Source organism: Myotis daubentonii, chromosome 9 (assembly GCF_963259705.1).
Source record: "Myotis daubentonii chromosome 9, mMyoDau2.1, whole genome shotgun sequence".
NCBI classification, from domain to species: Eukaryota; Metazoa; Chordata; class Mammalia; order Chiroptera; family Vespertilionidae; genus Myotis; species Myotis daubentonii.
In genome coordinates, this window is record NC_081848.1 from 56,369,162 (window position 1) to 56,394,640 (window position 25,479).

Genomic DNA, 25,479 nt, shown 5'->3' on the forward strand with positions numbered 1-25,479 from the left:
ACGTTGGGAACCCTGGGCACTAAAGAGGCAAGGTCCCGAGGCCCTTCAAACCCCAGAACTTTGATGACAGACCTACATGATGGTAAAGAAATGGGAGGGAACAGGATGGGGAGAAGGATGAATCAGGCAAGACTTGCCCACCCCTGCCAGGAGAGGAGGGGAGTGTGCAGTGTGGCTACGGAGGAGGGGAAGGCAAAGGCCCAGTCAAACGGGGTCTGGTCACTGTCTGCGTGGGTGGGTTTGGACTAAGCTCTCAGCAGCCTGGGTTGTGTGAATCCCCTTTCCTCTTCCACTTCCATCTCCTTGGTCCCTGCTGTACATCAACTGTATACCACCCTCAGAGACAGGAAAGGGTGAGCTTGCTCAGTTTATTGTCCCATCCCTTCACTGAATGTTTACATTGACAAGCACCAGAGAGCAAACTGGGTTTCCCTCACTGGGGCCATACAGAGGACAGGCCAAGAGGACCCACATCACAACATCCTGATGCGGGGACTGGGATGGAGCTCACATAAGGTGCTTTGATTTCTTCTGCAGGCTCTCGGTGACTGATGCTAGAATTGTCTTGTCATCTTTGTCTGAAACAGCAAGGCAAGTGTTTGTTAGTTTAGTGATGCCAGGGGTAAGGGAAACTCCACATAGCTGGTTACTATGCAGGAACTGCCTGGGACCCTCAATTCTTCCCTGGGGCTGGGCCCCAGTTCTAGTCTCCCAAGGTCAGCTGAGTGTGTGTAGCCAAGAGCTGCCAGTTATTCAGCACTTAATATTTGCCAGGCACTTCCATGCACTACCTCACTCATCCCTAAGAAGTAGATGAGAAAATAGGCGTAGAATGGCTTGCCAAGGTCACACGTCTGGTCAGTGGTGGGGCCAGGGCCCTGGCCCATGTGTTTAACAACCAGAATTGAGTGGTCAGGGATCTTTCTCCAGCTGTGGAATGAAAGCTAGATATCTCCCACAGTGCCTTCCCTGGTCTAGTTCTGTCACGTAGTTCAGCAGCCACTCTGAAGGCATCACCTCAGTGTGGCAGGCATTTAGCTGACTTGAGAGACAGAGCAACAGGACAAGGTCCTTTCCCCAAGAAAAGGCATCTATAACAGGATGAAACAGGTCTATAACTAGGGAGACCATGGACACCAATGGAATGTCAAGGGGAGTTCAGGGAGTGGCAGTGGATGAAGCTTGGAGAGGTAGTTGTGGGCGGGGTGGACCCTTGTTGGTTGGGACTTTATTGAGAGGATCATGGGAAGGCTAGGAAGTTAAGCAGGAGGGAACAAGGAAAGTCATCTTTGCAATTAGTTCATGTTACTAGCTGTGTAGCTGTGAAGACAGTAGACGGTGTAGGAAGGCATCACATATTTCCCCTACATGTGCACACACAAGCAGAAATGTGGCACACACATGCAGAGTGTGGGCATCCACTAGGTTCCCTTTAGCCCTCTCCTCATTTGTGCCTCCCATTTCCCCCTTATCCGAGACCAGTTGTTTTTAATCTTGAATCACTTGCAAAAATTTGTAACCTAAAGAACCTTTCCATGACTCTGCCAGAGAGATTGTGATTGGGGAGTCTGGTTCAGTGTCTTTTTCAAGGCAAGTCTAGGCCTACCAATGATTGCAAACTACAGTCTGCTGAGGGTTTGCCAACTCTCACATCTGCAGGGGCCAGGCACATAACAAATGACATTGAGGGTGGAGAGTGGTACCAAATAGGGCCAATGTTTAACCACCTGATGGCAGATTAAATACAAAACGTTGCCAGCCATATGAAGAGAGTCCACAACTCCCAGGACTGCCATTTTGTGCCTCTGCCCCAGATGGGAAACAACCCGTTTCCCATGCCCACCCCACCCCAGGCTCTTCCCGCAGCACTCTTACCATAGACGGTGAGTGTGCAGCTGCTGCGGTCCTTGCCCAGCTCGTTCTCCACCAGCACGCTGTACTCGCCGCTGTCCTTGAGCGTGCAGGTAGGGATGACAATTGTGCATACCCCGCTGGTGGAGTTGTACCAGAACTTGGAGTTGGCTGTGATGTTAATGTCACCCTTGTAGAGGGTCACAGTGGGCCGCGGGTTCCCAAGGAAGGCACAGGTCATGGTGCAGTCCTGGCCACGCAGCACCGTGTGGGGCTTGAGCGGAGTCAGGAAGCGTGGCGCGTGGCGCCAGTCCTTCTTCTCATACGGCTTTAGCTTGGCGCTCAGGTCTTCGACTGCGAGGATGGAATGCAGAGGCTGTGAGCATCTCCAGGTCCCTACCAGCTTGGAAGGTGCCCTTGAGACCCATCACGTGGAATTTTGATGACCTGGGTTAGATTCCCAGATGCCACCAACTTGGGACTGACTTTTTATTGCTTCCTAAGATTCTACCACCACCCTCCTACCCACCTTACCACTTCAGGGTTCCATGACATAAGCCAGGTCTGCAGGGTTTTATACTTTCCAGACGCTGGAGTCCTAGTCTTCTTTCTAGCCACCGGCTTCCCAGAACTGAGGTGTTATCCTGCTTTTAATTCCCCCTCCAAGCTTTCCTCAATGTCCTCCCAGCCTCCATGGTCTCAGTTCTCTCCTATATAGCCCTGCATTTCACATTTCCTGACACCGTCCCCGCCCTTAACCCCTTCCCTCCACAGTTGCTGAACTTCATGCCCACTCCCTTCTCCTTGGAGACCCTTCCCAGTCCTCACCGCCTTCATCCCCTGGGCTCAGGACCACTCTCAGCACTACACCCCGCCCCTCTCTCTGGCCCAATACTGTCCCCCCTCCCCAAGGGTACCTCCCCACCTCCACCTTAGTCTCACTCCTCAGTGTACCCCAAAGGTGGCTTCTCCCCTAGGCTTCCTGACCTTTATTGCTCTGCCCAGCTTCCCAATGTTCCCACTCCCACCTCAGTGGTTCTCTGATTTTACCTTAAATCCTTGATACCCTCTTGCATCAGGGATCTCAGACATAACCTGACCCCCCAAACACCCTGACTCACTCTTGTCCTTGTTGACGAGCCAAGTGTCCTTGGAGTCCAGTGGATCACTGTCACCGATTTCGTTCCGAGCCAACACTCGGAAGTAGTACTTCCTGCCAGGGAGCAACCCGGTCACGGTGTACTTGTTGCTGAAGACACGCTCTGCGGCTGTGAACCAGGTGGCGGTGCTTGCATCCCGTTTCAAGATGACATAGTGAGCCTCACCGTCCTCCTGCACATCAGGGCTGTGGTTCCAGTTCAGAGTCACGGTGTTGGGAACCTCCTCAAACAGCTGTAGGTTTGTGGGTGGCCGTGGAAAATCTGGAATAGTCAGCGGGTCCATCAGCCCATAGGGGTTTAAGGCTTTATTTAAGCTTCCAGCACTCTCTAAAATTTTATTTTTAAAATAACTGACTTGTCTTACAAATTGAGTCTTTTTTAAAAAAAATGTTTTTATTGATTTTAGAGAGAGAAAGGGAGAGAGAGAGAAACATCAATGATGAGAGAGAACCATTGATTGACTGCCTCCTGCACTCTCCCTACTGGGGACCCAGCCCGCACCCTGGGCATGTGCCCTGACCCGAAATGACCTGGTGACCCCTCAGTGCATGGGATGACACTAAAGACTAAACCAACTGGGCCGCACTGGCCAGGGCCACCCCAGTTTTTAATGGATTATCTTCCTCTGTCACCCATTCTCTATTCTGTTTTTCTGAACCTACTCTACATATGTCCTGAAGCTCACCAGATAGGGCAGCAGAAGCTGAAACGAGGGCTTGGTCCTAGTTCAGTGCCCTTGGAGCTTCAGGACAGAGAAAAAGTGGCAACAGCCCTCCCCATTAAGGCAAAGGCAGATAAAGTCTTTGTGGCACCAAAGAAGCCTTCACTCCCTGAAGGCATGATTTTACAGTGGTAGGAAAGCAAGCCCAGAGGGAGCTATATTTTGGAGACTGTGCAGGGATGCTCCCCGAGGCCTCTGCTACTGCCATACCTGCCACGCGTACATGGATGTCGTAGTGTGCCTCTCCAAACTCATTCTGGAGCAAGATGCGGTACACCCCCGAGTCGGAGCGCTTGGTGCTGTTGATGAGGAACTGGGAGTGGTTTTTGCCCTTGGTGATAGTTTCCCTGCCTTTGGTGGGGATGCCATCTTTCTGCCAGATCACATTGGGAGGTGGTGAGCCCTGGTGGTGACAAGAGATGGCACCAGGGGTCACCCAGGTGGTATTTGGGCGGCAGGTTCTCCCCCAATGTTGAGGAGTCTCCTGCCAGGCTCTCGTGTCAGCGCCTGGTGAGGAGCAGAGGCAGAGACTACGAGAGCTACAGCAGCTATCTTGGTTAGGTGGTGGACACTGGGGCCAGGGTCAGGAATGACTCACAGAGAAGGCAGCATGGATGCAGAGGGCTGTCCCAGCACGAACGACCATGTGACTCTTCAGCCGGGCGCTGAGGTCAAATTTGGGGGCAGCTGAGATGGAGGAGACAGAGATTGGGGCATCCTTCTCTCTTTCCAGAAGACTCAGTTTAAGCCTCCCCTCCAAAGCCTTTCCCAGCCTCTCCTTCATGCCCTCATCATAGGCCATACAGACATCTAACAGCCCTGCATCACTGTGAAGCATTTATTTGTTTCCTCATCTGTCTTCCTCTAATATGAAAAACCCTTGAGGACAGGCCGAGTGCCTTATTTGTTTCATTATCCCTCTCATCTCCTTTGGCACACAGTAGATACTATTTGGCACATAATGAGGTGTTTTTTGGTTTTTTGGTGGGGCAGCCCCTAGGATCACCCCTGGCTCTGTCCAGGCACAACAAGTATGGATGACTTTTTCTTGATCACAGTAAGACCCAATTTTCCTCTGTGGAACGAGGTCCGAGAGAGGAAGGTTTGGAGGCTAGGATTAACCCCTGGCCCTCTGTGCTCTCACCTGGTGGTGGCATGGCACGAACCCCCTCGTCCAGCTCCACGGGCTCCCCAACCCCAGCCTCATTCACAGCCCGGATTCGGAAGAAGTATTTCTGCCTCTCAGTGAGGCCTCCCACCGTGTAGCAGGTGCCTGAGATGGGGATCTTTGTGCACTTGGACCACTCTTTGGAGTCTTCAGCTCTCATCTCCAGGATGTAGCCAGAGGGTGGGTCTCCCTCTGCAGGCTCCCGCCAGGCCAGGGAGATACTGGAGTTGGAGGAATCAGATACGTGCAGGCCCTGCACCAGGCCTGGGGGTTCTGGGGCACAACACGCATCAAGTCAGCCCCCAAACTCATTTTCACTCAATCCTGTGCCAGTTCCCACATTCAATAGCCCTGAAAGCTAACTTCACAACTTCTATCTCCACTCTCACAGTTAATACCTTCAATACCTGACCTTGCACACTCAACGATCTCCAAGTTCAATTCTCTTACTGACTCAACACTTTCACCCTTGAAGTCAGTATCCTCCAAATTCAACATATTATACACATTCAACCCCTCTATATGCAACCCCCCAACCTTTAATCCACCTATCTCCACCACATCCATTCATATACAGTATCGCCACCTCAACTCCTAAACTCAACACTCTCCTACCATCTACCTAACACCACTACTCCATCCTCAACCATGCTTCTACTACTTCACTTAATACTAGAAATACTCAGAGTTTAATAAAAAAATTTTTTTCCCAACCTGCCTCCTCACTGTCTCTGGTCTCAATCTTTATTTGTTGGCTTTCTTATGTGTCTGAATTCTGTCTGAATTTGTGGTAGGCTGGAAGCTCCCAGAAAGTTACTTTAGGGATAACCTTAATCCATGCTAAGATTTTTTCCAAAGAAAACCCTTGATAACACCTTTGATACTGCCCCCTCCCAGCCCATTACACTTTCCCATAGAAGCAGTCCTCTTTCTACGGTGAGTGGGCTAATTCCACTATGTGTTGGGGCCTGGCAGCCCCTAACTCACTGACAGGGTCTCTGGCCACCACTGAGTTGGATGGTATACTGGGATGTCCAGGGCCTGCCTTATTCACAGCTATAACTCGGAATTCATATTCTGTATCCTCCAGGAGACCATCCACTGTGCACTCGGTGCCTGAAATGGGAATTTGAGTGGTCATGAGGCCAGGAGGTCCATGTAGTAAGAGGGCAAGGAAGAGAGGGTCGTGGATGCTATTAAAATCCCCAAAGGAATTGGGGAAGGGAGTATGTTCAGATCAGCAGGGGTCATGGTCCACCCGGCAAAGCCTCTCTTAGTCCCTTCTGGGCTTCTGTCTCCAGGCACTCACCCTGGATGGGGTCCTTGTTGAATGGCACCCACAGGTTACTGCCTTTCTTCCTTCGTTCTACAATGTAGCCGAGCACTGGGGCTCCCCCATCCTGGGTGGGGGCATTCCACGTGATGGTCACGGTCTCTTTGGTCACATCAGTCACTTGAGGCTGGGAGGCAAGACCAGGGGGCTCTATAGGGGATGGAGAGAGGGCAGAGGTTAGGAGAGGGAGCACATAGGCAGTTGCCCACCCCGTGCTGACCTCTGGCTGCCTCCTGAAAAACATACACACAACTTAAACCCATGATTCTTAACTCTGGTTGCACATTAATATGAAGTGGGAAGAAAAAAGGAACAAAAAACACACCACCAATAATTAGTGTTTAGGTCCTACCTCCAGATAGTTTAATTTAATTGGCTTGGGGTGGAGGCCAGGCACCAGCATTTTTAAAAAGACTTCTGGTGATTCTAATGTGTAGCCAAGATTGAGAATCACCCACTTAAACCTTCCAACATGTGTCACCCCCAATGCCCCTGTTTTTTAAAAATTTATTTAGTGTGTGTGTGTGTGTGTGTGTGTGTGTGTGTGTGTGAGAGAGAGAGAGAGAGAGAGAGAGAGAGAGAGAGAGAGGCTGTTACACTTATTTATGCATTTATTGGTTGACTTCTGTATGTGCCCTGACCGGGGATTTAACCCACACCTTGACATATTGGAATGACACTCTAACCAACTGAGCTACCCAGCCAGGTTGCTCCAGTTCTTAAGGTACTGTCTTGACACGTTGGGACATGGGATCAGTTGGAAGGAGTATAGCAAGTAATTAAGTAGTAATCTTAATTAAAATATTGATGTTATCAAGGGTTTTCTTTGGAAAAAATCTTAGCATGGATTAAGGTTATCCCTAAAGTAACATCTCTCACTTGGGTTTGGGATGATTTCTGAAGTGGAGTCAGGTCCCTGGAATTGTGCACAGTTTTGGAAATATACGCAGGCGTATGTTATGCATGTGCTCTGACTGGGGGAAGTTAAGAATTCCTGCCCCACAGGATGTTTGGCTCTTACTCTGGAATCATCTGTCTCATGGGTGGCTAGAGAAATGACCCTGTGAAATTCCCCACAGTCCAGCATTCCTCACTGGCTCAAGGCCCCCATCCTGAACCCTGAGTTTGCCACTGAGCTGTGGGCTATCTCACTGACCGATAGGATTTCCTGCAAACACTTCATCTGTCTCCAGAGGGTCGCTCACTCCTTCCGAATTGACGGCCAGGATGCGAAACTGGTAGGCTTTTCCCTCTTCCACTTTGTTGGTGGAGAACTGGGTGACTTTGCTGTCCACTTCGCCTATTTTAATCCAGGACTTCTTGCCGACTGCCCTCCGTTCCACTATGAACTGTGTCACAGGCCGCCCACCGTTGTCCTTTGGGGCCTTCCACTTCATGTGCACACAATTACCCGAGAGCTCCAGGAACTCCACTCTGCCCTGGGGAGGCTTGGGACGGTCTGAGGACAGAAGATGCCGTCAGAATGGGGCTTTGGAGCAAAGGGTCACAGGGATTCATCCCACTTGCCAGCGGCCCAGCCAGACTAAAACATAGTTAGATTCTGAACTTTCTGGACCCCCCCCCCCACCCCCAACCCTTCCCTCTGTCCACTGCCCCTCCTTCTAAGACCTGTCTAAAGATTTGATCCTTGCCCCCGCGTCTCCTGTCTGTCTCGGAGTGGGTAGGCTAAAGCCCTGAGGGGCCTGTCAGACCCTCATCTTGTCCCCTTCCAGACAAGATCTCCCCCTCTTCTGAGCTTCCAGAAGTCCAGTGTTCTCTGGAATTAGACATGTTAGAACTACATGTCTACAAGTCTCTGTCCCTTCTGGGTTGAGGGACTGCTGGGGATACTTCACCTCTTGTGTCCTCAGGACTAGGAACACAAAGGAGGTGCTAAGTTTTGCTACTGGATTGAACCGAAACCCAAACCTTCCCACCCCACCGCTTGATGGCGATGCAGGAGGAGGAGGTGGAGATGGTATGTGTGTGTTGCAAGTGGAATATGAGTTCACTAAGGTCAGCTTCTCATCTCTTTACTCAACCTTATGCTCCGACCCATCTCAAATCCCATTCTCACTCTTATTCCAAGTTTTTCTCCAATCTCATTTTATCCTCAACCCCACTCTCAACTCCAGTACTCTCCCCAACCAACCTCACTTCCATCCCTAAAATCCCACCTCTTTTACCTCATTGACACCATACTCCCAACCATGTCCTCATCTCCAAGTCAATAACAATACTTAAGTAACATTTGAAGGTCTATTATATGCTACGCACTATGCTGCTGTGCTTTATTCACTTGAAGTAGATACTTTAAACAAATCACCCTCTTCCACAGAGAAACTGAGGCTTAGGAAGGTTAAATGACTTGCCCAAGGCCATCTAATTAGGAAGTGGGGCTTCTGGCTACAAAGCCAGAACTCTATTACCATTCTTAACCCAAAATCCAACTCTGTCTCCAGTCTGCCTCCTACCCTGAGCACTGGACGCAGGTGCCCTCAGCCCAGCCCACCCAGGGTCCTGCCCTCACCCAGCACGTTGAGGTGCAGAGTGGCTGTGGCTGAGCCATGGTCATTCTTGAGCTTGAGCAGGATAAGGCCACTGTCCTCACGCACGCAGTTGGAAATGGTGAGCAGTGCCTGGTCTTCCCTGCGCTCCATGGACACGCGTTCCTCCTCTGTCACCTCCACACCATCCTTGTACCATATCACTTTGGGAAGTGGCTTTGCCCGGAAGGGCACCTTGATGTTCGCAGTGTGGCCCACCTTCACAGTCACTGGATGCGCTGCTAGTGCCTCCAGTAGGGTGGGGTCGATAGTAGGAGGATCTGCAGGGCCAGGATGGTGGGGAAGACTCACCCAGTAAGGATAGGGGAGGAGTTGAGGGGGTGGAGGAAGAGCATGTGGGTGTGGCAGGCGTGGTTGAGGTTTGTCTACAGTGGGACAGTGGGACCTTACCTGCGATGAATACTGAGGCTTCACTCTCGGCGCCCTTGGCCCGGAATGTGTACTTGCCCTCATGCTCTGGGCCCATATTGGGGAAGATAAGCTTGTGCACCGCACCCTGCTTCACGATCTGCACGCCTGGCAAATCCGTGATCTGGGGGGCAATAAGTGGGTGTGAGTGTGTGTGCCCGCTGACCCCCTTCCTCCATGGTCCCTTCCCTGGCCCCTGCTCCAACCTCCTTGCCATCCTTCAGCCACACGCCCTCCACCTTCTCATCGTTCAGCACTACGCACAGCTCAGCCGGACTGCCTGTGGCCGCATGCACATCGGACATCCCACTCTTCACGCTGGCCAGACGCTCTAGGGAGAAAGGGAGCGGAGGCTTTGGGAAGGGGCAGGTGTACTGTATCTTTTAAAATCATTTATGACGAGCAGGAGGTTTGGAAGTGGTCAATGGGCGATTGGGAAAAGGTCAGTGTGGGAACTGGAACAAGTTAGGTGAGGGGTTGGGGAAAGGTTAGTGGCACTGGGAAATGGCCACCAGGAAGACGAGGAGATGACTAATGGGGTTGGGGTGGGAGTAGCCAATCGTTCGAGAATGGTCAGTGGGACTTATGATGCTCGGTCAAAGAAGGACATTAGATGGTGGGGATGCAGGTGGTTGGTGGAGTTGGGATGATTAGTTGTGGTGTTGCCGGTCTGTGGGATGCCCAGGGTCATTGGGAATTGAGGGTGGTAAGGATCAGTGGGCAATGGTCTGGGCTAGTGAGTGGGGTCTGGTCAGGATCAAGGGGTGTGGGATGATCATGGTTGCTGGGGCTAGTCGGAGGCTAGAAGTAAAGGATGGATGAAGTAAAGGGATTTTGGATAGAGTTCAAGAGATGGGGGATGATCAGGGTCTAGGAGGTAGAGATGTTCAGAGCCTGGGAGGTCAGAATGTGGGAGATGGGGGTGGTCAGAGTTGGGGAGGTAGAAACTGATCATGGTCTGGGGGAGGGTTGGAGTCATAGGGGGCTGGTCCACATCCAGACTGACAGGGTGTGTACCCTCCACGGTGACTGTGGCAGTACTGTAGTATTCAGTGGGGTCCCCATCCTGCATTGCGACCACGGTGTACTCGCCACCGTCACTGAGCTGTGCATCCTCAATGATCAGCTCTGCTCGCTTGCCCTCATGGTTCATGCTGTACTTGGTGCTGCGCTCCAGCAGCTGCCCATCCTTCTTCCAGCGCAGTGTCACGTCCTTGGATGTCAGCTCACACTCAAGACATGCACGGCTCCTCTCCTTCACACGTACATTCTTGAGGGTGCTCACAAACTTGATGGGGATGCCTGCGGACAGAGAAATGCTTGGCCCCCAACCACCTACGTCCTCTTCTGCAGCTACTTGCTGCCCTGTTCATCTTTTTGGCCCCAGAAAGCACAGGGACTTGTGACGTAGAGCGTGTTTACTTGCTAGCTGACTGCAATGCACTCATCCTCTGAGTCTCAGTTTCCTCATATGTAAAATGGGATAAATGCCCCCCTGTAGCCCCAAACATAACGTCATTGTCTCTCTGGTGTCTGGGTCTTTACACATGTATTCCCTCTTCTGAGAATGACCCCTCCTCTCCCTCCTTCTCTGAAAGCTGAACTACTTTTTTGTTCTTCTTGGTAAAGCTTGGCCATCACCTCATCACATTCTTTCTGACATTGCCAGGCGGTGCCTCTTCTTTGTGCTCCTACAGCTTCTGTGTCTCCCTCCATCACAGTAATGATCATTCCATGTTGCATGTGTCAAGTGTGGTTTCCATGTGCGACATGTTTCTTGGTGTACCCTCATCATCAGGTACAATCCTCCAAACTAGTTACAAGAATGTGACTAGTCAAGAGTGATGTGCTGTAATATATGTAATAGGTGATATAATAATTTCTTGGCCCATGATTTTCCAGCTGACAATAAGACCCTCATATATCTTGACTTCTTGCTTGAAAACTTCTGTTCTAATTCCATTTCCACACGTGCCTCTCCCACTACACTAGGAGTTAGTGGAGAGGCAAACCCTCTCTGTTTCTAGTACCCATCAAAGGGCCTTGCAAAGAGGAGATGGGTAGATGGGTGGGTGGATAGATGAATGAATGGATGGATGGTTGAATGGGTGGATGGATGACTGCCCATATGGAAGTTGCTATGGCATAAAGCCCACCCCTCAAGTTCTGGCCCAGTCACTCACGGTCAATAGTGAGCTGGGCCTTCTGTACCAGGTCCCCGACCTGGGCAGAGAACTCGCCGCTGTCATTGAGTCTGGCATCCTTAATCTTAAGCGTATGGGTCAGACCATCCTCAGACACTGAGATTTCATACTTTTCATCCCTCTTCAGCTCCTTCCCATTGAACTTCCACACAAAGTCAGGCACTTTCTTGGAGAGACGGATCTCAAATACGGCTGTCTGGCGCTCTGTCACCTTCACTGGCTTCATCTCTCCCAAGAACGTCAGCGGCTCATCTGCAGCAAAAAGTAGGAGGGCAGTCACTGGACTGCAGCCCTGGTCTCCCCTGAGCAGTGGGATGGTGAAGGGAGCATAGAGACTCAGGTGTCATTGGCCTCCTGTAGCCCATAGTTGGGGAAAGTATCCTTCCTTTCATTCTGCTCGCAAATCCTCTAATGGTGTTTATCTGATCTCCTCCCCAGGGATCTTAATGGCAATTTTAAAAAGCACTTGTGTAGTTTTAGATATGTGCCAGGAACTCTTCTAGCCAATGTGCATATAGTAATGCATCCAATTCCCACACAAGTAGATTCTACTATTATTCCCCTTCTTACAGATGGGGAAATGGAAGCAAAGAGAAGTTAAATAACTTGCCCCAAATCACACAGCTCATAAATGACAGAATCTGGGATTTAAACCCCAATAGTCTAATTCCAGAGATTGTACTCTTAACCACTATACTACACTGGCCCATGGCACTTACTATTGCATAGTCCTCTCCCTTACACCACTTGTCTCCCTGCTCCATGAACTCCCATTCCCATGCAGTCCTTCCTTGCATAGCCCCACAGTCCTCTCTTCCATATCCCCATGGACCCCATCCATGGCTATTTCTCTCCCTGACCCCGACCATGTCCTCCTTGTGCCCCAATGCCCACACTCATACCCAGCACTCTGAGCTCTGCAGTCATCCGCTTGTCACACACAGACAGGCTGTAGATGCCTGCGTCGTTCATATTCACGTTGGTAATAACCAGCATGTACTTGGTGCCCACCTGCTTCACATCATACTTGCCCAGGGAGTACTGGATCCTCAGTGGTTCAGTACCCTGCCACATGAAACAGGTAGGAAAGCTGATGAAGCGGTTTAGGAGACTTTCGGAGGTCCCCATTTCCCAAGGCCAGTCTGAACTGGAAGACTGCCATGTCTACCTCCTTAGGAACCTAAAACACACCCAGAGGCCGATAAGATCTCTCTAGCCTCATCCTCTGGCTCATTGGGATCCAGGGTCCCTGCCTTCCCTAAGGCCTGAACTCTTACTATGCATGAGTTCATTTGATGCTTTCTCTTAGAGGCACAGAGACCTTCAGGACCCTCTCATCCCGTCTTTTCAGATGGGTAGACTGAGGCATAGAGGAAAGTCAATGTCTCAAATTAAACAGCAAAGTGGTAGAACAGCTAAGAATAGAGCCCAGCTCCCAGCCAGTTTTTACCACATCAGGCGGCATCCTCTTGATGGGATGGAAGAAAGGACATGGCTGATGGAAAATGAGAGGGTCTGCGAAGGGAGGGGGTGCAGAGAGGAAATGATATTGCAGGGTGGGCCCTGACTAGGTGCTCCCCACCTTGACCCATGTCATCTTGGTATTGGGGTCCTTCAGCTCCATGATGCACTCAAAGACCACCGTGGTGTCAATCTTGGTCTCTATGTCTTCCAGGGGCTTTAGGATCCGGATGGCCTGAGAGATTGGGATAACAAAATGGCCGTGTTGAGGGTGCCTGAAGCCTGCCCAGTTTGTGTCCCCAATCCTGGAGGAGCTCCCCAAGGTCTGGGGAGAAATGACTAGACTGATTAGATAGCTTGCTTCCCCCTAACTCCTGCCACTGATCAACTGGAGGATTTAGGGGGAGACAGATAAGCTAGAGGATGAGAAAAGCAAGTACAATGTAAAGCAGGTGAGCACCATTTGCAGGACAGTTACTGTGGACCTGGACCCATTACATAGATTTTCTAATTCCATTGTAGGTGAGTAATAATGACAAATTGGTTGAGTAAATGAAGGAAAATAACACAAAAACAAATGGAAGCAAAAATATAGTTTTCATTTGGTAGATGAGGAAACTGAGGTTCAGAGAGATGCCCATGTTCAGTTAAAAAGGCAGTAGAACTGGGATTTGAACCTAGGTCTGTCTGACTCCAAGTCCATGCAAGTATATTAGGGAGTGAAGAGAGGAGAGGTAGAAGGGAAGTGACTTGAGTTCCCTTCCTGCTTTTGCTGTAGAGCAGGGATCCTCAAACTACGGCCCGCGGGCCACGTGCGGCCCGCCAAAAACATTTATCCGGCCCGCTGGGTGTTTTTGCCGCCGCTGTGTGCATAGGAATTTGTTCATAGTTTTTTTTTTTAACTATAGTCCAGCCCTCCAACGGTCTGAGGGACAGTGAACTGGCCCCGTTTAAAAAGTTTTAGGACGCCTGCTGTAGAGTATGCTTTTGAGTATGTGTGTGCAGGCCAGGAGACACAAAGGTGCTAGCCCTTTTGGTGAGACCCAGGCCCAGCCTGCAGACCCATGCCCCCCAATAGGCACTGACCTCCACCTCTACTTTTTTCATCCCTTTGAGCTTCTTGAGCAGTCCCCGGAAGTCAGTGAATCCGTGCTCCATGCAGACCTTCTCAAAGTCCTTCTTGGGCACGTTGGCCAAAATCTCCAGCATCTCTTTCTCATCTGTCACTTTCTTCGGCGGCTTCTTGGGAGCAGGGGGAGCCCTGGGAGGAGGTGGGGGACCAAGTTTGGACTCAGCAACTCCCTCGGAAGACAGAGGGAGCTTCTCCTAACCTTGAGATACCCCTCCCCACTCCATGGATTCTTGCAGCAAGGGTCATTAAATCAAAACCCTGTTGAAAGGCCTTCAAGAAGCTCTAGCCTGGAGAATGGGGGGACAGTATCCTGGGCAGAGGAACCTTCCAGTCTCACCTCTTCTTCAACATCTTTTTGAAGTCCATTTTTTCTTGACCTGAGGACAGAGAGAGGGACAGGGTCAGACAGGGGAATTTGGTTCTTCAGGAGAGAGGCCAGGAGGAGGGGGCTGGCTTACCTTCTGTCACCAGCAAGGACACGGTATAGATGGCATCTGCATGGTCATTGCTTGCAATGCACTTGTAGTTGTCAGAGTCATCCGAGGTCAGTGGCTCTAGCTGGATCAGAATCAGGCCATTAGTAAGGGACAGGGGAGGGGACCATAGGGAGACTTTCTGTAAGAAAGAAAGGCATATTTGGGGGGCTGGGGAAGGAGCTGAGTGTTGGGGGTGTATGTGCGGAGGATTGAACAGCCTCCTTGATTTGGAGGTAGCAGTCAGTGTTTATAGCCTGATTCCGCATGGACTCTCCCTCTTGGTGGTGAGCTCCTGGAACACAGGGACTTCCTCTGGGTTGTAATTCTATCTGCAGCTTCTGGCAATGGGCTAAGTACTCCTTTCTTTAACACATAATTACTCCTCTGTACCATGGGGCTGAGCCCCTGGGGAAATAGTGGTGAATAAGACTGTCTTGGGCCTATAGCTTGGTATTTACAGCCTAGTGGGCTCTCAGAAAGGGTTTGCTGAGTGAATGAGTTTGTGCAAGGGTTGGCGAAGAGGGGACTCTGGGTCTTTGTGAGGAGAAGGAACCAACTTTGGTTTCTGGGAGAGCAGGGGGGCTCATTGCTTTTTACAATGGAAGTTGGGGGCAGGACCAGTTGGGACAGGAGTAATTATAGGCCTAGGTCTCCTAGGAATCCATCTCTCCAGACTAGAGGTTGCAGAAGCTGGTTAAACCTAAGAATTATCAGCCTCTGGCAAGACTCTTCTGGAAGACTCTCCTGAAAAGCCCAGGAACCCTACCCGCACTCCCACTCTATGACCAGGCCCTCCCTCCATCCCTCAACTCAGCTTTCATCTACTCACTATGGTCCTGCCCCTTTCTGGTGACACCGGTAAAGGTTGGTCTCCTGTTCCTTTAGGCTCACGCACCTTTTGGAACACTCCTTCTTTTCCATTTGTGCTGGCCCCCTCCTGGCTCTGCCTTTGTTCTGGCTCTGCCTTGCCCTGCCCCTACAGTTTGGTCCCCTGCTCACTCTGGGAAGGCTCCAGCTCCTGACTAGCCTCTCTTATCCTGCTCCTCCTCTAGGGTAATGACAGCCTCTTTTCCCTTCTCCCAATTCTGGGGTCTCCCTGTGACTGTCTTGTGGGCGAGAGGACCCGTGGCTCTCCAGGGTAGGGTCCCTCCCTCTGGCCTCCTGGGTAACTGGATCTCAGGCTGGGCCCCGCACCTTCAGCACGTGCTCCTTGTTAACGCTGTCGTAGAACATCTTGGCAGACTCCTTGATGGGGATGCCACTTTCCCTCTTCCAGGAGATGTTCGGTTTGGGGTTCCCCTGCACCTGGGCTCGGAACACAGCTTTCTCCCCTGCAGTGGGCACAGGACGCATGTTCACCTGGTAGCCTTCAGGCTGCACCTGCTGCCTGCTCCCTGCCTCTTCCCATGGATCTCGCCCCAGCCCAGGCAGGAGAAGGAACCTTGGCCTGGCTCTGACAGTGTTTGCTTATTGGAGACTGTGGTGGTGATGGTGGCGGTGGGATGGCTGGGGTTATGGGAAGGAAAGGGAAGTGCCCAGGAGCCTGGGGAGACATGCGATGGGGTCAATGTACCCTCAGACGCGGTGACCGGCTGAGGCTTCTCCACGAACTCAGGGACACTCTCGCCCTCAGGGATGTTGGAACTGTGAGTCACCAAACTGAAGAACTCGACAGTGCTCGACGACGACGACTTAGTCATGACTTCCTCTGTGGTAGCAGAAGAGAGGTCAGAGTGAGCTCCAGGCAGAGCTCGGGCTGGTACTAGAGCACTGGCCTTTTCTTGAGGGGATGGTGTGGAATACTTTAGGCCAGCGGACCAGCTTTGACCAAGAAAGGAGGCCCTTAGAGCCTGGAGTCATTGTGTTATGGCACATTTCAACCACCAGGGGGAGCCGATTTCTCTCCCAACCCTTCAATGGTCAATCACCCTTTTTGGACCACCGCCCTGAGTATATATTATATATTTTTTTAAAGGAGACTTCTCTTTTGGGAATTTCTTAATCTCTTGTGCTTGTCTCCTGGAGGTCCCGATCCCCCAGTAGCATGAGGAGGGGCTGGGCTTGCTCCTGCTTGGGAGGCCTGATAGCTTAGCTGAGCTCTGCTGTGGCCTTCCCCCTGCCCTCCTGTGGTTCAGCATTCATTGCCATGGAGTAGTGATTCCTGACTGAGGGACAGGAGACATTCCCAGTCCAGTGGGACTACATATGGGAATCTCATCATCTGAAAGAGCATATCCAATGTGGTAATATCTATAATTATAAAAGAGCAATATGCTAATTAGAGCAGACGTCCTTCCGGACAACCTTCTGGACTAAGCTGGGGCTGCAAGGGAAGCCTGGGTCCCGAGTGCCAGAGGGAAGCCAGTGCCAGCAGCCGGGGGAAGGAAGGCCTAATCTTGCATGAATTTCATGCATTGGGCCTCTGTAGTTTTATATTTGGGAAACAAAAAGTTATTTTTTCAATATAAACTACACAAAATCTTGTTGGCTTAGTGAGTTAATCACAATTGCTCTGAATCACGGTGCCCTTTCCTTGTCAGGAACTGTGCTAAGCAGAGATTATTTTATTTAATCCTCACAGTGACTCGGTGAAGGAGGTGCCTGTATTATTCCCACCAACCTGAACGACTGAGGAGAGAAAAACGTGTTAAGAAGCCCTGTGCCTGCTGTTAACTAGTGTCAGAGGTCTCAAACAAGCTGTGTGCAGGCCGCACCCAGCCCGTACATGTCTTATTTGACCTGCACAACGTTTAAACAAAAAGTAGCCCTACGTCTAAAAATTGTGAGATTTCACATAAAAGTTCAGATTTCTGGATTCTTGTATTTCCATATGGTAACAACTAGTGGGAGGTGAATATGGCTGCCCCTTTAGATGGGGTATGTCCTCTCGAGTTCACCTCAGTCTCTTTCATGCATTTATGTTCCCTGCCTGGACCCTGAGGGTCAGTGGCTTTAAACTCTGGCCACATATTAGAATCTCTGAGAGTTTTAAAAACAAACACCTGGTTTAACAGTTGGGTGAGGCTCAGGTATGGCTATGTTTTTTACTCCTCTCCCTCTCGCGCCCACACTAGGATGACTCTAACTCCAGCCGGTGCTGATAATCCCTGCTATCATCACTTGAACTTGCAACTTCTGCCCTCAGGTCCCCGGTCTCCTCTTTGCTCTGCGTCACTGACCAGGAGGGGGTGGTGTAGCATGTTTATCTGGCTTTGACCTCTGTGCACAGAGGACTCTGAAGGACAGCCTGTCCAGGACTTTGAGGGAGGGGCAATGGCTGAGAGGATGGGGATTCAATATCCTGGCCCCTGGCCATTTGTTAATCACTTTTCTCTAGAGACATGACTGAGACATGACTGTTTTGGTCTGAGGCCATTTCTCAGCTTTTCCTTGGATCTGTCCTCCCCAGGTCTGGTCCCCAAGGGCTGAGAGCCTGGAAGCTGAGGTCACTTGTTTAGCTGTTCATCCTCTCTTGGCTGGCAGCTCAAAGTCTCTCTCTTAAGTGGAGCAGGGTCAGCATTACTCATATGTAGATAAGGTGGCTGCCCCCCTAACTCGCTCCGTGCTGACATTCTACCATCAGGGATGCATGTGTTTGCCTATGGCCCTGATCTCAAGTAATTAAGAGTTCATCAGTCACTCACACACAGCCGTGTGATTGATTTTCTGTAAGCTGTTTTCCTGGGGAGCTGATCTGTGGGTGAACATAAGACTGGCTGAAGCTTTATCAAGGCACAGATTAGAAGCACAGGTTGGGAGAGGGTTGCTCTTGGTACCGCAAATACTGAGGCCACCCAGCCAGCGGGTGGATGTGGAGGAAGAAAGGCTGCCCCTTCCCAATCCCCCCTGCCCCCATTCTACTTGCCTCCCACGATCTTGGTTGTCTTGGAGAAGGTCTGCACGTGGGTGGAGGAGCTGGAGAACTCCATGGACACGTGCTCCTGCATCATCTGGTTGTGGTGAATGGTTGTCATGGTGACAGCAGGCGTGGGCACTCACCTGGGAGGACAGGCAGAGGATGATGAGGCCATGAAGGACAAGGGAGTAGGAGGGAGATTCAGAGATGGTGTGTGTGTGTGTGTGTGTGTGTGTGTGTGTGTGTGTGTGTAGAGGGGCAGGTGGACATGGGGGGTGAGAGGTCAGGTGAGAGGCAATACACCTTTTCTGTCTGGCCTCTATCTTCTCCCCTTTGTATCTCACTTTCCTAGCCTGGCTACAAGGACCAATGGGCTTGTCCCCCACTGAGTAATCCCAAACCATTCCAAGTTCTGGGAGGAGAGGATATAGGGCTTAGGTTTATCCTGCAAACCAGGAGGATACCTATGGACAGCTACATGGAACGAGGGAGGCAGGGCTGGAGGTTTCATCGGGAGGAATGAAGTCAGATCTAAGAAGGAACTGCCTGACTAAGCCACACTGGAGCGGCCTTGGAAGGAAGCTGTGCATGTTCTCCTGGGCCTTGGGGCCCCGGGCCCTGGTGGAATGCCAAGACAGATGACAGCTCATTTTTTCCAGCTCTTTCGTTTGTGATGGAGTGAAGACAGAGTTGATTTCATACACTTTAAAAAAATATTGGTACTTCAATCACATCGTTGAAAAATAAAACAATATGAACATCTTTACGAAGAGGCTCCCTTCCATCTCGAGCCCCCATCTCCCAACCCTCCCCCGACAGGTAAGCACTGGTGGTCTCTGGGCTCCTTCATGAAAATATGAATGTCTTCGTCCTTGTCCCCTGCGCCCCCCCCCCCTTTTTTACATGTACGGTAGCCTATTATACACACGATTCAGCCCCTTCCTTTTTCATTTCATACATCTTGGAGGTCTCTCCATATCAGTTCATAGTGTCCTCATTCTTGTTAATAGCCACACGGAATTTCATCGAACCAGCAGGGCAGTTTCTAAACCCCTGCTTTGTAGAGGAGGAAACTGATGTCTGAGAGTCAGAACCTGTGCAAGGTCACTCAGACTGGAATCCTGGCCTCCCGACTCCCAGCCCAGTGCCCTTCCAGGGGATCCCAAAGCCCTGTTCTGAGCCAGGCAGTTCGAGGCTAAACTTTATCCCCTCGCCCACCCCCACCATGATCTCTCTCAGCCTGTCCTTTCTCTTTCTAGCTTCTGAGACCACCTCCGTCCCAGCTCCTGCGGTCCCTCTCTGGGCTCAGAAGGTAGTAGGCTCTGCCCCTTCTTGAGGGATGAGGGAAGTCTTACCTTCGTATGACCAGTCCCTCCTAACCCTCAAACGCTGTGTCCACGGCTTTGGAGGAGCAGCTAGTGCCCGGGTCGTAGAATGGCCAGTCTCCTTCTTCCTTTGCCTTAATAGTGAGGCCGCCAGGAGTCACCGGTTCCTTAAATGTCTGGCCCCCTGGGGGCAACCTCTTACTCAGGCTCCGCAGCTGCCCCGGCTATCTGACACACTGCTTTGGGGGAGGGGAGGGGCAGAGGGTGGGCAGACGTGGGGCTGGAGCCAAGCCTGGAGGAAATGCTGGGCATGGGCGGGCAGGGGGCTGAGGATGGTGGTCCAGAGGTACTTTACCTGTTCCTTCGTGGCAGAGGTTTTGCTTCTCACTGCTGCCGGTTGGGAACGCTTTGAGCTGAGGGGCTCAGGGTTGTGTGTGTGTGTGTGTGTGTGTGTGTGTGTGTGTGTGTGTAGCACGCACACATGCACAGTCCAATGGGAAGTTCAAGGTGGTCTGTTATTTTGCACAAGTCCAGGGGGTACCATTCATGTATGTATGGTGCCTGCACAGCCTGTTAGTCTTCCTCCCCCTTCCCACTCCTGCAGCCCAATCCCCCAGCCTGGGTAGAAGGGCAGGAGGTCCACCCCCTGAGGGAGGGTGGCTGGACACCATGCCCCTACCCCTGACCTCCATCCCAGCTGTTTAAGCCTCTCCTTATTCTTTCCTGACTGTAGTCTACCTGCATGGTTAGACCGGCGACCAGCCCCACAAGGTTCTGGCACCTGGAAGGACCTGTTGGCTGATCAGCAGCCTTGCCCTGGGCCGCCTCCTGTCTGGAAATGACCCCCGCTTGCCAGCCGTGGCATCATTGCTAGTTTTGCTGCATCCCTGGGGGCAGGGGCAAGAATAGAGCAGGAGTGGAGCGTCCAGAACCTGAGCGCCTGGGCAGACTCCCCAGGCCCACTGGGAGGGGTTACTCTCCGTCCAGGCCTTAAAAGGGAAATTACTGGGTTGCAGCTGCTGTTGGGACCTGTAGGGTTTGCATGGGATAAGTGTGCTGGCCAACAGGGAGGGGCCGGGGGTGGTGACCTGAATGTCCCCCTGCCTAGCCTTGGCTTCTCCGGCCCATCTGCCGGAACTGGTGCCCGGCCAGCCGCGTTGCCTTCGGTAGAAGCCTGCCACACCTGTTCCTGAGGCTTGCCCTGTCCCAGGGCTTCTGGCTGGATTGGGGTGAGGGGGTGTGAGGGTCTGTCCCATGGACTTCTTTGGCTTTGCAGATCTGGATTCTCTCCATACTCCCAATCTCCACAAGGGGGTGTTAGGGGAGATGGACACACACACACACACACACACACACACACACACACGGAGGAGGAGGAGGAGGAGGAGGAGGAGGAGGAGGAGGAGGAGGAGGAGGAGGAGGAAGAGGAGGAGGAGAGACGACAAGCAGTACTAGGAGGCAGGGAGTGGACGGGAGAGGCAATCACAGACCCAGGAGGCCAGTTTTGCTCAAAATGCTCTGTTTATTGCTCTATTCAATGACCACGAGCAAATTATAAAAAGACACCAAATGTCTCTGTCTGCCGTGGAATAAATATTTAAAGTCAGCAATAAAAACACGTGGCTCCAAGATAACACATGTTGCCAAAGAGTCATGCATACCCCGCTGATGGGCTCTCAACACACGCGTGGACACAGGAACACACGCAGAGCTGCACGCAGCAAGACTCCTGGGAAGGCTTCCCACGGTGACACAGAAAAATGTTTCCCACAGATCTGGGGCGATTTCCCATCCCACCCTCGGAGCTCCCCCTCTCCCTCCCATCCCCACCAGGGCCCAGGTCCTCTGGGTGCACAGCCCCCATCTGTCCCCTTCCCCCCCAATGCCTCTCAGGCTGGCCACTGCCTCCTGAGGACCTGTGACACCCAGAGGCCATCCAGGCTGTGATACTCTCCCCCGCCCCCCTCCCCCCAGAGACCTCTCCCTAGATGAGATCTCTCTTCTCACCCAGGAGATTCCCATGCCTGGCCTCCAGGTCCACCGGCCCTTCTCCCCACCCTGATCCCAGTAACTGAGGGCAAAATGCAATCTGCCTGTTGGGAGAAGTGGGGTGGGGGCCAAGCCAGGTACCTTTGCTTGGGCTGCTTAGGGCCTGGAGCTCATGACCCCTATCCTAGGCTGAGGAGACACAGTGTCCGGTACAGACAGCAGAGATGGATGGACAGACAGAACACGCTGTGGCAGGACACTTGGAATGCAGCACAAACATTTTGGATCAAGTAGCGATGGAACCATCGTTAAAACTGAGGCCCCAGGTCTGCGTGGTGTGGGTCGGGTCCTGGAGCCCCAGGCCTGGCCTGGCACGTCCCTCCCCCACCCTGCCCCACTCCCCAATATATACAGTAGGAATTGCTATGTTGGGGGTAAGGGCCAGCTGGAGAGAAGGAAGCAGGAGGGGCAGGGAAGGGAGCAGGCCAGGACCTGAGGCTGGGCCCTGGGGGTGTGGCTGGGGCAAGGGCCCAGACTCAGGCTGGGTGGTGCCAGGAGGACCTCGGGGGGAGCAGAGAGGTCACTCTGGGGACTGGCGGGACAGCTGCTTCTCATACAGGCTCATGACATGATGCACAAACTGGTACTGCTCGCACGTCTGGATCATGCCGCCCCTGCCCGGCAGAGATGCATGGTAGGGAGGGGTCACTCATGAGAGGCCTTGTTTACGTGGAGGCTGGAGAGGCCAGCCCTAGCCAGGCAATCTCCTCAGCTCCTCCCTGCCCCTCCCAGTGCCGGTGCAGACAGCAGGGACAGAGATGGCATTCCTGCCACCCTCAGCCTGTCCTGGCCGCCCGCTGTTTTTCTTCCCTCTCCATCCAGCACCGCCTGTCCAGATCCAGCCCCTCCACTCATCTGACTTCCCTACCCCGTCAGCCAGCGGCCAGTCCATACCCAGTGTGCCCTCCGGCCCCTCACCCCAAGCACAGTCAGTCTCTCCCTTATGCCCCTAGGGCTCACGCTCTCCATGTGCCCCACCCTGCCCGTGGGCTGACCTGTCCTGCCGGAGCTGGCACGTGGTCTTCAGGATGTCCACCACACCCTCCTGCCGCAGCTGCTGGCAGCAGATGCTGGTGGCAATGAAGCAGCCAGTCCTCCCAATCCCTGCGCTGAGGGCCGAGGGGATGGGTGGGGTGAGGGGCGGGGCAGCGGGGGTGGGTGGCTGCCCTGCCCTGGGGGGTGGCTGGGAGGACCCACCTGCAGTGGACGATGATGGGGGCGCAGTGCGGCCCCTCCTGCTGGGCAGCCTCCTCCACCTCCTGCACCAGGTGCAGGAGAGGGGGGGCCCGGTCTGGGGTCTTCTGGTCGGGCCAGGACGTAAACCAGTAATGCTTCAGGCCTCGCTCTTCAGTCCCGCTCTGTCCAGGAGACAGAGACCCACCCCAGATACACGTGAGCTCTGTGAGCCCACACAGCACAGAGATGGGGATGGGATGGGGTGGGGGGAGGAAGAACACAGGCGGGAGGACACAGGGAGTGGGGCCTCTGGCCTCTGCCATGGACACCACCTTGCCCAGTGGCACCAGACGAGACCCAAAGCCAGCTTGGACGTGGCGGCTGGCCCGTGGAATCGGCATTGGTCTTCACACATCATCCAAGAGAGGCAAAGAGTCCCCTCTCCAATTCATTCCTGCCTCCCGGTTTCTTATTTTAACAAACAGCCCAGTCCCCCCGTAGCCACATGACCAGAGCTCAGGGACCTTCCTCTTGCCTTGCTGTGCTCGGTCTGACTCCCCTTCAACCTCTCTTTCTGGGGAAACAGGAAGCTGGTTCCTGGGGCCCTGGGTCATCTGGCTGTGAAAGCTCCTACAGCCTCTGCCCCCCACCCCCTTCCTGGCCCTTTCTGCCCTCCAGCCAGGCTTGTATTTCAGAGCTGGTCAGGTGGGCACTGCCCGCTGGGAGCTGAGTGCTCCCTGGCATCCTCTCCAGTGGAGAGGGGCAGCTCAGAGGAACAGACCTCAGGCTTTGCACTGGACCTTGTGACTGTCAGCTTCACTGGACTTCCCACTCTATCAGCTTCCTGGTGCCTGGCTCACCCCTGCCAGTCTTTGGGGTTATTAGAAGGGCTGTATCATTCCTTAAAGAGAGGACCCACTGATCCTCCCAACTCCAAATGAACAGCCCGCTCTCTTAGGCTGCTCCTGAAAGAAGCACAACTTCAGGGTGGGAGGATACCTTCCCCCACTCTTCTGGGCTGTTTCCTATTGCTCATATTTTGTGTCTGCCCCCCCCCCCCCCCCCCCCGCTTTTTTTTTGTAATCACAACTTCCTCCTGCAACCCAAATGCAGCAAGGAGTGTCTGCCCTCTGGTGGACAGATTGGGTACTACAGGCCAGAAGGCCTGCATCCCAGGTGAAGGGGATGCTTTTAGCAGGGATCTTGAAGTCACCATGGTCTTTCAGTTATAAGGACAGTGCTGGAGGCAGCGGGAGACCCCTTATCCAGACGGTCCTGGGTTTAGGTGCATTTGAGGCAGAGCTGGAAGGCATTATGAATGACTGTGTAGACACACAGAGAGCCCAACAGCATAAAATACAACAGGTTTGGTCCTGCTTCTGTCCCCGGTCCACTCAGCCCTCCCTTATCCCTTGCTCACCAGCAATTCCTGGAAGACATAGGACAGAGGTTCTCAACCTGTGGGTCGCGCCCCTTTGGTGGTCGAACGACCCTTTCACAGGGGTCGCCTAAGACCATCCTGCATATCAGATATTTACATTAAGATTCATAACAGTAGCAACATTACAGTTATGAAGTAGCAACAAAAATAATTTTATGGTTGGGTCACAACATGAGGAACTGTATTTAAAGGGCCAGAAGGTTGAGAACCACTGACATGGGACTTGATTTCAGCTAGAGTGGACTCTGGAACCCTGTTCTTCTGTGGCATCCTCAATAAAGCCCTTGCGCCCTAACAGCCCCGCCCCAGGCCTCACCCTCAGGGAGATGAGTCGCAGCCGGTAATCCTCAGTGTGAATGACTTTGCGCACGGTGATCTCGACACCATCATATACCACCTGCTCCTCCGGCCAATACTCGGTGCACTTCTGTAGGGCCAAGATCAGGCTGCGATACACTCCCAGTTCCCCAACCATACTCTCTCCAGTGCCCCTTCAGGGCCAGCCGGGAGAGCTATAATGTGGCAATAGGTTTGCAGTTAGAGAGTACTGGGTTCAAAACTCAGCTTCGTAACCTTTAGGTTACCTCCCTTTTCTGAGCCTCAGTTACCTTATCTGGAAAATGGGAATAATACCCATCTTGAGTATGGAAATAGCCAGTGTCAGCCCTGGCAGCCTAGGAGGCAGCAGAGCATTCTGCTTAAGATCCTGGGCACTGGAGGTAGAGAGGCCAGCTCCAGGCTCTGCCTCTGAGTACTGATGTGCCCTGAGCAAATGGCTTAACCTTGCTGAGCCTCCTACTTCCTCACCTTGACTGTGGAGTGAGCACTACCGACCTCACAGGATTGTTGTAAGGACACGGAAACAAGAGGCTTAGGGTGGGCGCGAAGCTGCAGACACCTGGTAATGGTGCAGGGGTGCCTACCTCGTTCATCTCCTCGATGTTGGTGATCATGACAATGATGGGTGTGTGCTCCTGCCACACCATGTGCCAGAAGTCGCCAACCGTGCTGACGATGGGTCCTTGAGTGGCAATGTACACCTTCTCCTCCCCACCGTAGCCCTGTGGCCAGCCAAGCCCAGGCTGTCAGGGTCAGACGCAATGTTCCTGGGTCCCAGTCCCCACACTCAGGCTCTTCCCGGGGCTGGCAGC

At 52.6% G+C, this 25,479-nt stretch overlaps 2 protein-coding genes across 2 annotated transcripts in view; both read right to left on the reverse strand.

Annotated features, from left to right (window-relative positions):
* Positions 1 to 354: 354 nt before the first annotated feature.
* IGSF22 (immunoglobulin superfamily member 22) lies at positions 355 to 19,144 on the reverse strand. The gene is made up of 22 exons (XM_059709117.1): positions 18,347 to 19,144; positions 16,055 to 16,189; positions 15,676 to 15,812; positions 14,464 to 14,563; positions 14,343 to 14,382; positions 13,960 to 14,134; positions 12,995 to 13,108; positions 12,315 to 12,477; positions 11,392 to 11,664; positions 10,226 to 10,510; positions 9,415 to 9,539; positions 9,191 to 9,332; positions 8,764 to 9,060; positions 7,390 to 7,692; positions 6,210 to 6,383; positions 5,888 to 6,016; positions 4,877 to 5,173; positions 4,331 to 4,419; positions 3,943 to 4,135; positions 2,973 to 3,272; positions 1,876 to 2,205; positions 355 to 578 (listed from the first exon to the last, which is right to left on the reverse strand). Exons 1-22 carry the CDS (start codon positions 18,453 to 18,455, stop codon positions 508 to 510), a joined length of 3,981 nt encoding a protein of 1,326 aa, XP_059565100.1. The 5' UTR covers positions 18,456 to 19,144; the 3' UTR covers positions 355 to 507.
* A 2,020-nt stretch (positions 19,145 to 21,164) lies between these two features.
* The window catches only part of PTPN5 (protein tyrosine phosphatase non-receptor type 5), a 46,040-nt gene continuing 41,725 nt past the window's right edge, over positions 21,165 to 25,479 (reverse strand). Inside the window, exons 12-16 of the mRNA XM_059710858.1 lie at positions 25,252 to 25,389; positions 24,645 to 24,755; positions 22,909 to 23,069; positions 22,707 to 22,820; positions 21,165 to 22,325 (exon numbers count right to left, since the gene is read on the reverse strand). Of these exons, the coding sequence (XP_059566841.1) occupies positions 22,232 to 22,325; positions 22,707 to 22,820; positions 22,909 to 23,069; positions 24,645 to 24,755; positions 25,252 to 25,389 (618 nt within the window). The 3' untranslated portion in view covers positions 21,165 to 22,231. The remainder of the gene's footprint in view (positions 22,326 to 22,706; positions 22,821 to 22,908; positions 23,070 to 24,644; positions 24,756 to 25,251; positions 25,390 to 25,479) is intronic.

Excerpts from the sequence above, each read along its gene's own strand:
- IGSF22 (XM_059709117.1), bottom strand. The coding sequence starts at position 18,455 with ATGACAACCATTCACCACAACCAGATGATGCAGGAGCACGTGTCCATG. Across the intron at positions 16,190-18,346 it reads GACAACCAAGATCGTGGGAG|AGGAAGTCATGACTAAGTCG; the intron begins GCAAGTAGAATG and ends CTGCTACCACAG. Across the intron at positions 4,420-4,876 it reads TCGTGCCATGCCACCACCAG|CTGCCCCCAAATTTGACCTC; the intron begins GTGAGAGCACAG and ends CCTCCATCTCAG.